This window comes from Macaca thibetana, chromosome 2 (genome assembly GCF_024542745.1).
Source record: "Macaca thibetana thibetana isolate TM-01 chromosome 2, ASM2454274v1, whole genome shotgun sequence".
NCBI lineage: Eukaryota > Metazoa > Chordata > Mammalia > Primates > Cercopithecidae > Macaca > Macaca thibetana.
This window is the reverse complement of record NC_065579.1, coordinates 116,397,727-116,409,785: the sequence shown is the minus strand read 5'-3', so window position 1 is coordinate 116,409,785 and position 12,059 is coordinate 116,397,727. Positions and strand designations below refer to the sequence as shown.

At 40.0% G+C, this 12,059-nt stretch overlaps 1 protein-coding gene across 2 annotated transcripts in view; it reads right to left on the bottom strand.

The window, feature by feature from the left end:
* Nucleotides 1-12,059, bottom strand: part of PTPRG (protein tyrosine phosphatase receptor type G) — a 745,156-nt gene that overhangs the window by 284,087 nt on the left and 449,010 nt on the right. For both annotated transcript variants that reach the window (XM_050781197.1, XM_050781198.1), the window contains exon 4: nucleotides 11,479-11,627. In XM_050781197.1, the coding sequence (XP_050637154.1) occupies nucleotides 11,479-11,627 (149 nt within the window). The remainder of the gene's footprint in view (nucleotides 1-11,478; nucleotides 11,628-12,059) is intronic.

Here is a 12,059-nt window from a genome sequence, read left to right as displayed (position 1 = left end):
GGCGTTTCCCTACTGGAATATGTCTCAGCACTGTGTTAGCCCATTAGCAAGCTCTAAGAGGAAGACTTGTTACGCAGCATTTCCTAAGTCACTTTTTATGCAGAGAATTTAGATAGAATAACATGAATCCAGAAAATATGCTGGGGGCATCTTTTTCGATGGGTGCTGATTATATATGCTTAGGTACTTCAGTACCTGCTTATACCCTTCCAATAAATGACACAAAGAATGATGATGAAAGAGATAGAGGCAGAAAGTCAGAGACAATGACAAATTCAAAGAAGCAAACACAAGAGGCAGGCTAAGAAATAGCAAGGGGCAGTGGATGAGGTTTCTCTCACTCCAAGTCTTCCCTAATCAGGGAATGCTGAACACAGAGGCATGAACTCAGAACATTCCCTGAAATACTGAATTTTAGAAATGAACAGAGTAAAGGTTTTAATAGGGACATTCAGGAGTTGAAGCTCTATCTGTACGGTAATAGCTGGGATTTAGATGTTATTTTACTATTAACCCAAATCTCTTCCACATATTAACCTGAGTTTTAAAGTACCCTGTCTTGCTAAGACATCCTCAAACACTCAACAGATGAATTTCATATTTTTAAATAAGATAGAGTTTTGGTGAATTTGCCCAGCTGCTCTCCGTCCATCACAGTAATGTATCCAGAGCAGTATCTGTGCTCAATACAGCGCCAGGCCAAACAATCCGGACTGAGAAGCTTTTGAAACTTTCTTCCCATTCCATTAAAGGGCGGTGAAATGAAATTCTATGCCAGGGATTTAAAGGGAAGAGAGGAAATAGACTTTCTTTCAAACTTGACTCCTTTCTATTCCTTATAAATCTTTCTGACTGTCCCTTCTGAGTGACGGTGGCACTAAAGAACTTGCTAAAGGCTTTAGATTTAAGATGGCTTGAAACCTTCCCGCTCAAATTTTGACAGGACAAGAAAAAAAGGGCAGTTGGTGGTGTTGCTGATACACAGGCCCATAAATCCTCTTGACCTGAACTTACAATACAACTGATCCGGCGGCCTGAAGTCTCTACCTTCAGTGCACAAAGGTCTCCCCAGCCAGCTTTATTTGAGTTCCTGAGCTTGGAAGTGGATTCTGAGAAGAATAGTGTTCAAAGCTCCAGGAACAAATGTTGCAAAAAAGAATAAGAGGAAAAAACTTGGAGCTTATAAAGAAGAAGAAGATGAAAAAAAACCCTGTACAGCATCTAAGTGAAGCCTTTTCAACAAGTCAGACCTCAATATAAAACTGAACTACGAAGTGTATATTTTTAAAAGAGATTATAAGGTATACAACATTACAAGATACATACATCTAGATAGTAAGATGATTACTACGGTGAAACATATTAATATATCCATCATTTCCCATAGCTACCCATGCCCTGCTGTAAGAGCAGAGATAATCTACACATTTAGCAAAAATCCTGAATACTGCATACAATGCATTTTTATTAACTATAGTCCCTCTGCTGTACATTAGTTCTTCAGACTTGTTCACTGTACATACCTGCTACTTTCTATCCTTTCACCTTTTTTGTTGTCGTCGTTGGAAGAGAAGTCAAAAATACCAAAAATTCAATATAAAAACACCTCCTAAAGAATTTGTTAGTCTCTCATATAGTTTATTATCAAAATTCCATTATTGTGGTCTGGAATAAAAAGGTTTGCAAGTTTTAGTATAGCAGTAACTGTAAAATACAAACTGGATTTCAAGGACATAGTATAAACATAGAATGTACTATGTCTCAGTGATACCTTTTTATATTGATTTTATGTTAAAACAGTATTTTGGAATGTATCAGGGGAAATGTAGATTATTAAAATCAACCGAAATTGAATTTCTTTGATAATAAATATTCTTATATAATATAAATTGTATTATTCTATAATATAAAAACATTTGTTAAAATAATATCTTCCTTTTTACCTCTTTTAAGGGGGCTTCTGAAAATTTAAAATGACAATGTGTGGTTCACATTATATTTTTACCAGACAGTATTGCTCTCAGTGATTAAAAATAGACTGAAGTGGTCAATCCAGATAAAAAGCATACTATTTTGCACAGATAGCTCTAGGCATAGTGCTGACTATATTTTCTATTCCCTCATATCTCTCTGTACGTTTTACTATAGGTTCAGCCATCTCTGAACATTTGAAGCTCTTTCATTTTCTTTCCTATGATACAGGTTGAGCATCCCAAATCTTAAAAATCTAAAATCTTCAATGCTCTAAAATCTGACACTTTTTGAGCTCTGACATGATGCCACAAGTGGAAAATTCCACACCTCACCTCATGTGATGGGTTGCAATGAAAATGCATTCACAACTTTGTTTCATCCATAAAATTATTCTAAAATTACATAAAATTACCTTCAGGCTATGTATTTAAGGGGCATATGAAACATAAATGAATTTTGTGTTTAGACTTGAATCCTATCCCCAAGAAATTTCATTATATATAAACAAATGTTCCCAAATAAAACAAATTAAAAAACTGAACATTTCTGGTCCCAAACATTTCAGATGAGGAACACTTAACCTGTACAATAAACAATAGTTAAGACTCTAAAAAAATGACTTCTATCTACTGCGTCAGTGGTTCTGAAAACAACCTAAAACAATGAAATGAAAAACAGCAAAATTAGCTGATAAAACGAATTATGGTTAAGGTGTCGGAGATACTGGAGCCCAGATTCTGAAGTACTAACAGTAAGTCTCAGCCAAGCCACTTACCATTGCAGAAACTCAGTCCTTCAATCTTTAAGATGGGTATAAGAAGAGTCCCTCTTTATAAGGCTGACATGAAGAAACATCTAGAAAGTACCTGACAGAGGTCGTGTCTATTAAATTGCGTCTACAATATCATCGCTATTACCACTACCAACACCAGTATCAGTGACTTCAACCACAACCACCACTACCCTAAGCCTTCTATCTGGTTGTGAGGGCCACCACGGTCACTAAGTTTCTACACTGAGAATATCTCCAACTTAACCAGGTTTTCTTTTCAGAGCATGCCATCTCCTTAACTGTAATTCTCAGTATGATTCAAACAGCTATCAGCACATCACATATCGGTGACACACCATCAAACAGCCCTGAGCCAAGTTCATGTCTAAGGATGACTGTGATGAGGAATGCCAGACATCATGGAGATTTACCAAGCCAGGGACCAAAGGTGTTTTACCTCACAAAACCTGCACGCTTGCTTTGCACACAACCAAACATTAACTTCTCCACTGAGTATTCTCTAAGTACTAGGGCATCCTCAAATGTTCCTCTTAATTAACACAGGACATTCACATAAAAGATCAGCCAGATGGAAATTAAACATTTCACTAGCAAAGGATGAAACATTCTGCTCTAAAATGGAATCTTTATTTCAATAAAGTCATTAACTAAATTTCAACCAATTCCTTTCCCATTTGATGGAAGTCGCTACAAGGCAAAACATAATTGGCTACACCACAGAATAGCAAACACCAGATAACCACGGGATGATCTTTCTAACACGTCCACGCTCCATGAAGGGGCAGGACAGGGAAAACAGATATTGTCTTAAGCCTCATGACAAAGGACTCTGAGAAAAAAGAAACGTTTCAGAGAACCTATGAAAGGTGTTAGCCAGCCTACTATAGGCCAAGAAAAAGGGAAGGGTTCCCGTAGAACCTCCGACCCTCCTCCTGTGTTTACACCAGATATTTTGTGCAGATAAGGGAACCTACACAGGGAGCCTGCCTAAATATGCCAGCGGTGGAAAATTCAATTCCTTAACACATGCACAGGAGAGAAATAAATCAATATGAAGCAGCTCAGTCTAATGGCCCACATGCACACTGGAAGGATGGGGTGGAGCCACCAGGAATTCACGCCATATACAAACAAGGAACCCAGCCTCATCAGTTTTTTAGATAGGAGTCGGGGTATTCAACTGGGAAGGGGGCAACTGGAAACCTTTCTCCAGGACCCTTCTCTTTGCTGAGGGCTTTCCTTTCACTTAATAACTTCTACTGCACTCACTTGCTGATGTCCGCGTGCCTAATTTTTCCTGGTCATGAGATAAGAACCTGGACCTCGCTTAGCTTAGCTAAAGGAGCAAAAATCCTGCATCACCTGTAACAATTCCAGGAACTGACAGAAAGTACACAACACGGGGGAAAAACTATCATATTGGAAATGTTATTTTTAATAGAAAATATCTCAGACCCCCTCTGATGACAATTCTAATGATAAAACAAGATGGCATCAAGTTCATAAAGATGCTAAAAAATTGTTTCTTGAACAAGCCAAGATATCTTTATAGTTTTATTTTTTATTTTATTTTATTAGAGATGGAGTCTCATTATGTTGCCCAGGCTAGCCTTGAACTCCTGGGCTCATGAGATGCTGCTGAGTAGCCAGCACTACTAGCCTGGGCAACACAGCAAAACTTCATCTCAAAAACAAAATAGAAAAGAAAAAAGAAACCAAAACAACAATTTATTTGAACAGGACCCCATTTCTTAAAAGGAATATGGACTAAAGGTTGAGAGGAGAAAAGTATAAACTTACATTTCCAAAACAGTGATATTATGAACTTACACACACACACACACACACACACACACACACACACACACACAGAGAGAGAGAGAGGGACAGAGGTCATATAAGTTTCAGGAAACATTGTGTTAAACACAGGTAAACAGATTCTTCAGTGGAGGACTCGTCAAAGCCCTTAATACGCCAATGTACAAATAAATCTTCAAGAAAGTATTTCATCCATCATACTGATTTCCAGGCCAAGCATAGTGGCTCATGCCTGAAATCCCAGGCTTTGGGAGGGTGAAGAGGGAGGATTGCTTGAGATCAGGAGTTCAAGACCAGCGTGGGCAACATAGCAATACCTTGTCTCTACAAAAAATAAAAAACATTAGCTGGGCATGGTGGTGTGTGGTTGTAGCCCCAGCTACTCGGGAGGTTGAGGCAAGAGAACTGCTTGAGCCCAGGAGGTTGAGGCTACAGTGAGCTGTGATCATGCCACCGCCCTAAAGCCTGGGTGACACAGTAAGACCTTGTCATTCATACATACATACAAACATGTACACATAAACTTATTCCAGCCGTGAAGGAGGGATTATTTAAGGGGTGCTATCCAACCTGATACGTAGTCTAGGCTTTAGCATATCATGCTGCTGAAGCTCTGGATCCATGTGGGCCTCACACCCTAGATGGGCTGGTCCACATCTGAGTAAGGCAGGGACCTGAGTGCCTACATCAGTGTGGAGAGGGTGGTGCCGTGCAAGGCATTTGTGTATGACACAACTGGACGTGCTTACCAGAGAGACGGAACGCATTCTCTCACCTGAGCCATAACCTAGGGGTCATTACAAGACAACTCTTCAACCAAAATGTGACAGAAGTATTCCAGGGAAGAACCCCGATCGACTTCATAAAATGCATAGGAAGGCTCTCAGGAGGAAGGCAGGATTTGAGCAGACAGGAGAGAGTGCAGTAGGAGGTCAAGGTAACACACCTGAAGACATGGATATTGAAGACAATTGCAGGCCCAAACAGAATGTTCAAATGAGAATCGATCACAGAACAAGGTCAGCCTAAAACTAGCAATTTCTGGCTGGACAATCCTGAACTGTGCCCAAGAATGCTGTACAATATGAAGACAAAGACGGGAGGAGGAAGACAGAAGTACCGGGACACATCCGCCCCAGAGGGAGACACATGATTTTACCTGCTTGTGTCATGGTTGTAACTACCCAGTAGTGCTCTTTAGACATAAGCCATTGAGGTCACTCAATAGACACAAGACCCATACAAAGACCCTGGATATTTTTTCAAGACCAAACGGTGTTTTGTTGTTGTTATTTATGAATTTGCTACCAAAACTAATTTAGTAGTAAAACCAGAGATGAAGAAATGTGAAGCTATGTAGACTACTGATATTTCCACTTAGTATCACTGTACATTTGCTTGTTATAGGAATATTAATGAATGTAAGAATGTAGTTCCCGACCTTACTGGTTGCCTTCTGAAATATACATGGCACATGGGCTCTAACAGGGCCAGTACTGGTCCGTGGCCTGTTAGGAAATGGGCCGCACAACAGGAGGTGAGTGGTGGGCAAGGAGCATTACCGCCTAAGCTCTGCCTCCTGTCACATCAGCGGCATCAGATTCTCATAGGAGCACAAATCCTATGGCAAACCGCACATGCGAGGGATCTAGGTTGCATGCTCCTTTTGAGAATCCAACTAATGCCTGATGATCTCAGGTGGAACAGTTTCATTCTGAACCCCCGACCCTGCCCAGTCCATGGAAAAACTGTCTTCCACAAAACCAGTCCCTGATGTCAAAAAGGTTGGGGACCGCTGGGCTATAATACCTTTCTAAGAAAGATTCTGAATTCTAAAACATCTGGTCTCAAGCATTTCAGACAAGGGATTGCAGACCTGTACCATATGGTAATGTGTACATGGTATACATTAGGAAAAATGCCTTTGCTTCTATTCATTCACTAAAATGCTCTGAACAGAGCTGAAATGAACCAGCTGTGACTTTTACCAGAAGGGGCACATACAATCAATTTGGATCATTTAAGCTTATTGAAGACTTCAACTCATAAAGCACCAGTTTAAGTCTGAATCAACAACTCCCGTGATCTTTTATTGTCATAAATAAGATTTTAATTACCTCACACAACAAGCATGCAATGAACTCCCCACTTTAATGGAGTTCTCGAACGTTTTATCTGGAGGTTTCTCTTTGTATTAACTGCAGCTTTGGTTATTAGTGGAAATACAGCATGATTAAATTTCTATTAGTGTTATATGAACCTTTATTTAAGTTACCAACCACAGAACAGGAATGAGTGTGGAATAGGAAAAAAAGTTTAGGATACGATAGAAGCTGTTACAGATAACTGGCTGCACTGACAACAGAAAGCTGACTAGCCACAGAAGAAATGGAATAGGTCATCCTGTTTTAATGACTGGAATATCCTGAGTTTTTTTACTTTAAGGACACTTAATCACATCTGCAAAGTCTGTTGTGCCACATAAAGTAACATATTTGCAGCAGACATTTGGAAGAAGAGACATTATCTTGCCTACCAAAATCTCTACTGGCCTCTTTATTCCTTAAACTTAACAAATACCACCTGCCCCACGGCTTTTGCATAGCCTTATTCTACCAGGAAGCTCCAATTCATCTTTTCCCTCTAATAAGTATCGATGTCTCCATTGAAAGCTTCCACTCCCTATCAAAATACCCCTCTACTTCAGAGACTATAACACAAATGAAACTACATAGATAGTTACATGACCAATGTTTAATTTCTGTGTCACCACTGGAGTGTAAATACCTTGAAGGCAGGAACTGTGACTTTCTGACTTAACTTTGTGTACCAGCCCACGTACAACAGAAGATACTCAAGAAAAATGTGCTGCTAGGCAAGGAATAATGCTCAGTAATAGGAGGCGAGGGCATCTGAGGATCCAAATTGGGTTCAGTCTCCAAGGCATGGCATTGTAATGTGACTTCAACTTTCTTTTCTAACTTTAACTGAGCTGTAAAGAACACTGGTTACTGAAGAGCTTTCATCTTGTTTTGTTGTTTTGTTTGTACAAGGGCTTTCTTTGTTAACTATTAGACTGGATGTTTTTAAGTGCAGGAACTACAAGACTGAGTCCAGGATTCCAGCCAGAAAAATTCAGAGAGCTTTAATTTCTGGATGCCTACAAAGTTGTCTCAGATGACCTCAAAGAATTCCTGGGAAGCAACAAAACCTACAAAGTTGAGTTTGCTGCAATTTACCCTCAGGGAGCAGATCCAGCTTCTTGTGGGGCATACGTTTAAAATTCAGCCTGCAGAGCCGCAGCACAGAGGGAGCTGTTAAAATTCCCAAGGTCGTGACTGCATCTCAAGCAGATACTAAAGAAACCAGGAACAGCAATGCTGTTACACATAAGGCAAGGTACATTTACTCTCTAAAACCCAAAGAGGATGGAATGACTTCCCAAGAAACAAGTCCTCTTTATTCAAATGTATTTTAAATGACGCTACTTAGATAAAGAAATGCTTAATTCTACTAAACACACTGCTTTCTCCACTCCAGAATCTCACCACAGTGACACTAGTGACATTTTGGGGTTGGATGATTCCTTTTAGTGGGGGCTGTCCTTTACACTGGGATGTATAGCAGTATCCCTGGCCTCTACCAACTAGAAAGTAATACCATAACACTTCCAACAATGGCAATAACCAGAAATGTCTCCAGACATGACCCAATGCCCCAGGGTGCAGGGGGGAGACGCTGTCCCCAGCTGAGAACCACAGCTATATTCTACCAATCCTAGCACAATCTTCAACAATGATTCTTCTGTAGCCCTCATACATACTGCATGCAAAACAAATAATTAATGTCCCCAATGCTGATAAATTACTCCATGATAAATTAAATTTTCTTACTTTCATTCTAGTTTTTTGGAAAACAATTGTAGTTATGTGAAAAGAAACAAACCAAGTGTAAGATGCTCAAATAGTATAAAAACTGTAAAGAGAGATGGGTATTAATGAAGAACTTGAATAAAGCAACTTAACATGAAATATCACTTTGGGCAAAAGCAAGCAACTTTCTTGTGCATATTTTAAAGGTAAATTTAATGCAGTTACTTAATCTCTGAAATTCAAGTTCCTCCAAATACACCGTTAATATGTTTATCACATTTTTAGAAAACAAGCTATGAATCAGATGGACTTCAATGAGGAACCCAATTGATATAGGCAGCCATATCATCTGACATTATTTAAAAGAAAAATATCCAAACAACCTGGTTAAACAATAAGCCTGGGCATGGTGGCTGCCATTTCTAATTAGCTTCTGAATTCAACGGCTCCCTCTGAGAAATGTAAAACTGAAATATTCACCAAAAGTCATGTGTTTCAAAAGAATATTAATCTCTGGCCGGGCGCCGTGGCTCACGCCTGTACTCCCAACAATTTGGGAGGCCGAGAAAGGTGGATCATTTGAGGTCAGGAATTCAAGACCAGCCTGGCTAACGTGGTGAAACCTCGTCTCTACTAAAAATACAAAAATTACCCAGGCGTGGTGGCACACACCTGTAATCCCAGCCACTTGGGAGGCTGGGGCAGGAGAATTGCTTGAACCCAGAAGGCAGAGATTGCAGTGAGCTGAGATCATGTGCCTGGGCAACAGTAAGACTCCATTTCAAAAAAAAAAGAAAGAAAAGAAAAAAAAAAAGAAAGGAAAAAAAAACGGTATTAATGTCTTTGATACATTATTCCCAGAGTCAAATGTAAAGAGGAAACTGGTCATTTTGGGCATGAGGAAATGTAATTACACAGAGGCAAGGTTCCCAGTTCCCAGCTCTAGAGGTCTTCTTTTCCAAGGTAGCCATCTGATTGAGTTTTTAAGCTTTCAGGACAGGTCTTTTGTCCAAAACAACACAAAATGAACAAACGGCAACCCAATTCTAAGACAAAGAGGCTTCAGAGCAAAGCTGGCTGGACACAAAGCTACCCCTTCAACTCATATTGCCAATGGGAACCTGTCAGCAAGACCAGAAGGAAAATCCTACACTTAAGAACATGATGTAATTTTGCTTCTAGGAATCAAGTTTTCCAAGTACAAATAAAGCTAAGACTTCTAAGAAATGATTCATTCCATTTTAAGGGTGGAAGAGAATCCATTAAGTAGAAACCCAACTCATGAAAGATATCATTATTGTGACTAGGATAGGAAGTTCCACAGATAGAGGAGTCCTAATGCAGGAAGAATTCTGATACTGACAATTTCTGAGCTAAACAAGAAAAAACATGAAGCATTTTCTCAGAGTAGTTATCTCTGGTTTCTCTAGGAACAGTGGATAAGAAACAAATCTGCATGGCCATATAAGCATCTATAGAAAAATAAGTATTATTTTCTTATTGTGTAGGGGTTCTTCACCAGAGCTTCACGGATACTTACAGGGTTCAAAAATGGGCCTGAGGAGCTAGGGAGAATGATGAAATCCTATCAGTTACATGTAAATCTATGTGTAGATACATACACGTGTCTTCTTTGTGAAGGGGGTCTCAAGAATTCATCAGATTATCAAAGCAGGACAAGACTTAGAAGCTATGAAATTCTAACAGCTGAAAACCTTCCTTGGCCATGTGGCTCCTTTGATTAACGTATGTTACCAGTGAAAAGTCACTCCATGTTTGAGTACAGCCATAGGCTAGAACTGTTACTGAAACACCCGGGGTTCAGACTAGGTCCGGCTGCTTGCTGCACAGAAAGCCAATCACTGAGATGACAAGCATTGCCAAGGAAGGCTTTAATTGGGTGCTGCAGCCGAGAGAGGAGATGTGAGCTGTCTCAAATCCAGCTCCCTGATTGACTAAAACTAGAGATTTAAATAGCATGGAGGAAACGTAACAATGTGTAAGAAAACAAGAACTAAGGAGGGGCAAGAAGGCATTTGGTGCAATGGTCTGGTGAGCTTCAGTCCTCTGATACTTTTTTGAGAGGCCTGAAGGTCCTTTCCTGAGGAAGGAACTCAAATAAAACAAATACAAGTGTGAAGCTTTAACAGCAGAAGGGCCAATTTCTATGTTTATCCAAAACAACTGTCTATGGGACTAGCGGGCAGGTTTCAGAACCACTTTCATTTTGTTCTTCCACACACTTCTAAGGCTTACCACATGGGGCACCTACCAAGAAACAAACATGTTCATCACAACAAAAGAATAGTCACACAACAATCATGATTAAAGGAAATATATAAGGTTGGCATTGGAAGACATGTGCTCTCCCTACTCAACATTAATAAAGGAGTTGGAGACGTGCTCCCTCCCTCACCCTGGCTCTAAGCAGATACACAGCAGCATCTGACCTAGTGCACCCACACCCTTCTACTGTCCAGCAGGATGGATCACTGAGAAGACCGACACAGCAGAAGCAAAATGTCACCATCAATCCTAACAAAATTAACAGTGACTCATACCACCACAGCCTCTTTTTCAACAGCCACTGGGAGCAAAAAAAACCTTACAACTTTGCTACCAAGAGAAGGTTCTGAGACTCCTCTACATGTTGCCAACTTTTCTATTTTCTTAAGAGTGAAAATGAAGTCAACCCAGTTTCATACATAATGTCATCTTTCAAAAATGGGAACAGACAGTGAAAAGAAACTGTGTCAAATGAAACACATGATGAACATCATCAACCAGCAGTGAGTCTACTCAAACCACGATGCCTGTGGCTTCTGTGTTTCTCCAGTTAAACAAAGGCAAGAAACAAGGACGGATACCCACCTGCCATACTACGGATAAAGGGTTTCCAGAGAGATGAAGTTAGGTACTGTACAGGTGTGATTTGCAAAATGACTGAGGGTAAGGACATAGCATCTGATTAACATAAAGACTGAAGCACAGCTACACGTTGAGATCTTGACTTTCTCTCACCTCAACAGGAAACCTCCTGCCATCGATGCTGTGTTCAGAGCCCGCTGAGCCATTGCTGTGGCCCCAATGAAATTCCACCTTCTCGGCTTTGAATCTGCCAGGCAGACCAGCTCCACTGACAAAATAGTCATCTTTCAGAAGGATGGCAACTGTGTGAAATGAATGAGAAGAGAGGAAAACAAATTGAGTTTCAAAATCAAACGGAGTTGTCTTGTTACTTCTAATAAAGTTCATGACTACTATGATGTGAATTATGTCCTCATGTACCTGTGAAAAAATACGAACACACCCGCCTGAATAAATTAGTTCATTCTAGCTGCAGAATGCTCTCAGAGCATCAGTTGGCCCTAAATCATGACACTTTCCAGAGAATGATCTCAGAATTACTTATCCATTTAACAGATTTTTAAAAAATGGAGACAATGACAGAATAAGTCACTCTGAATCAGTGTCTCCTAAAACTGTTTGATGGTCAAAATCATCTAGAGAGCAAGATTCTTCTTTTTAAGCACTGATTCATGGGGCTACCCCAAGATTCAAGGTTGGAACCAGATAGGAAATATATAATCAGCCAGATGCAA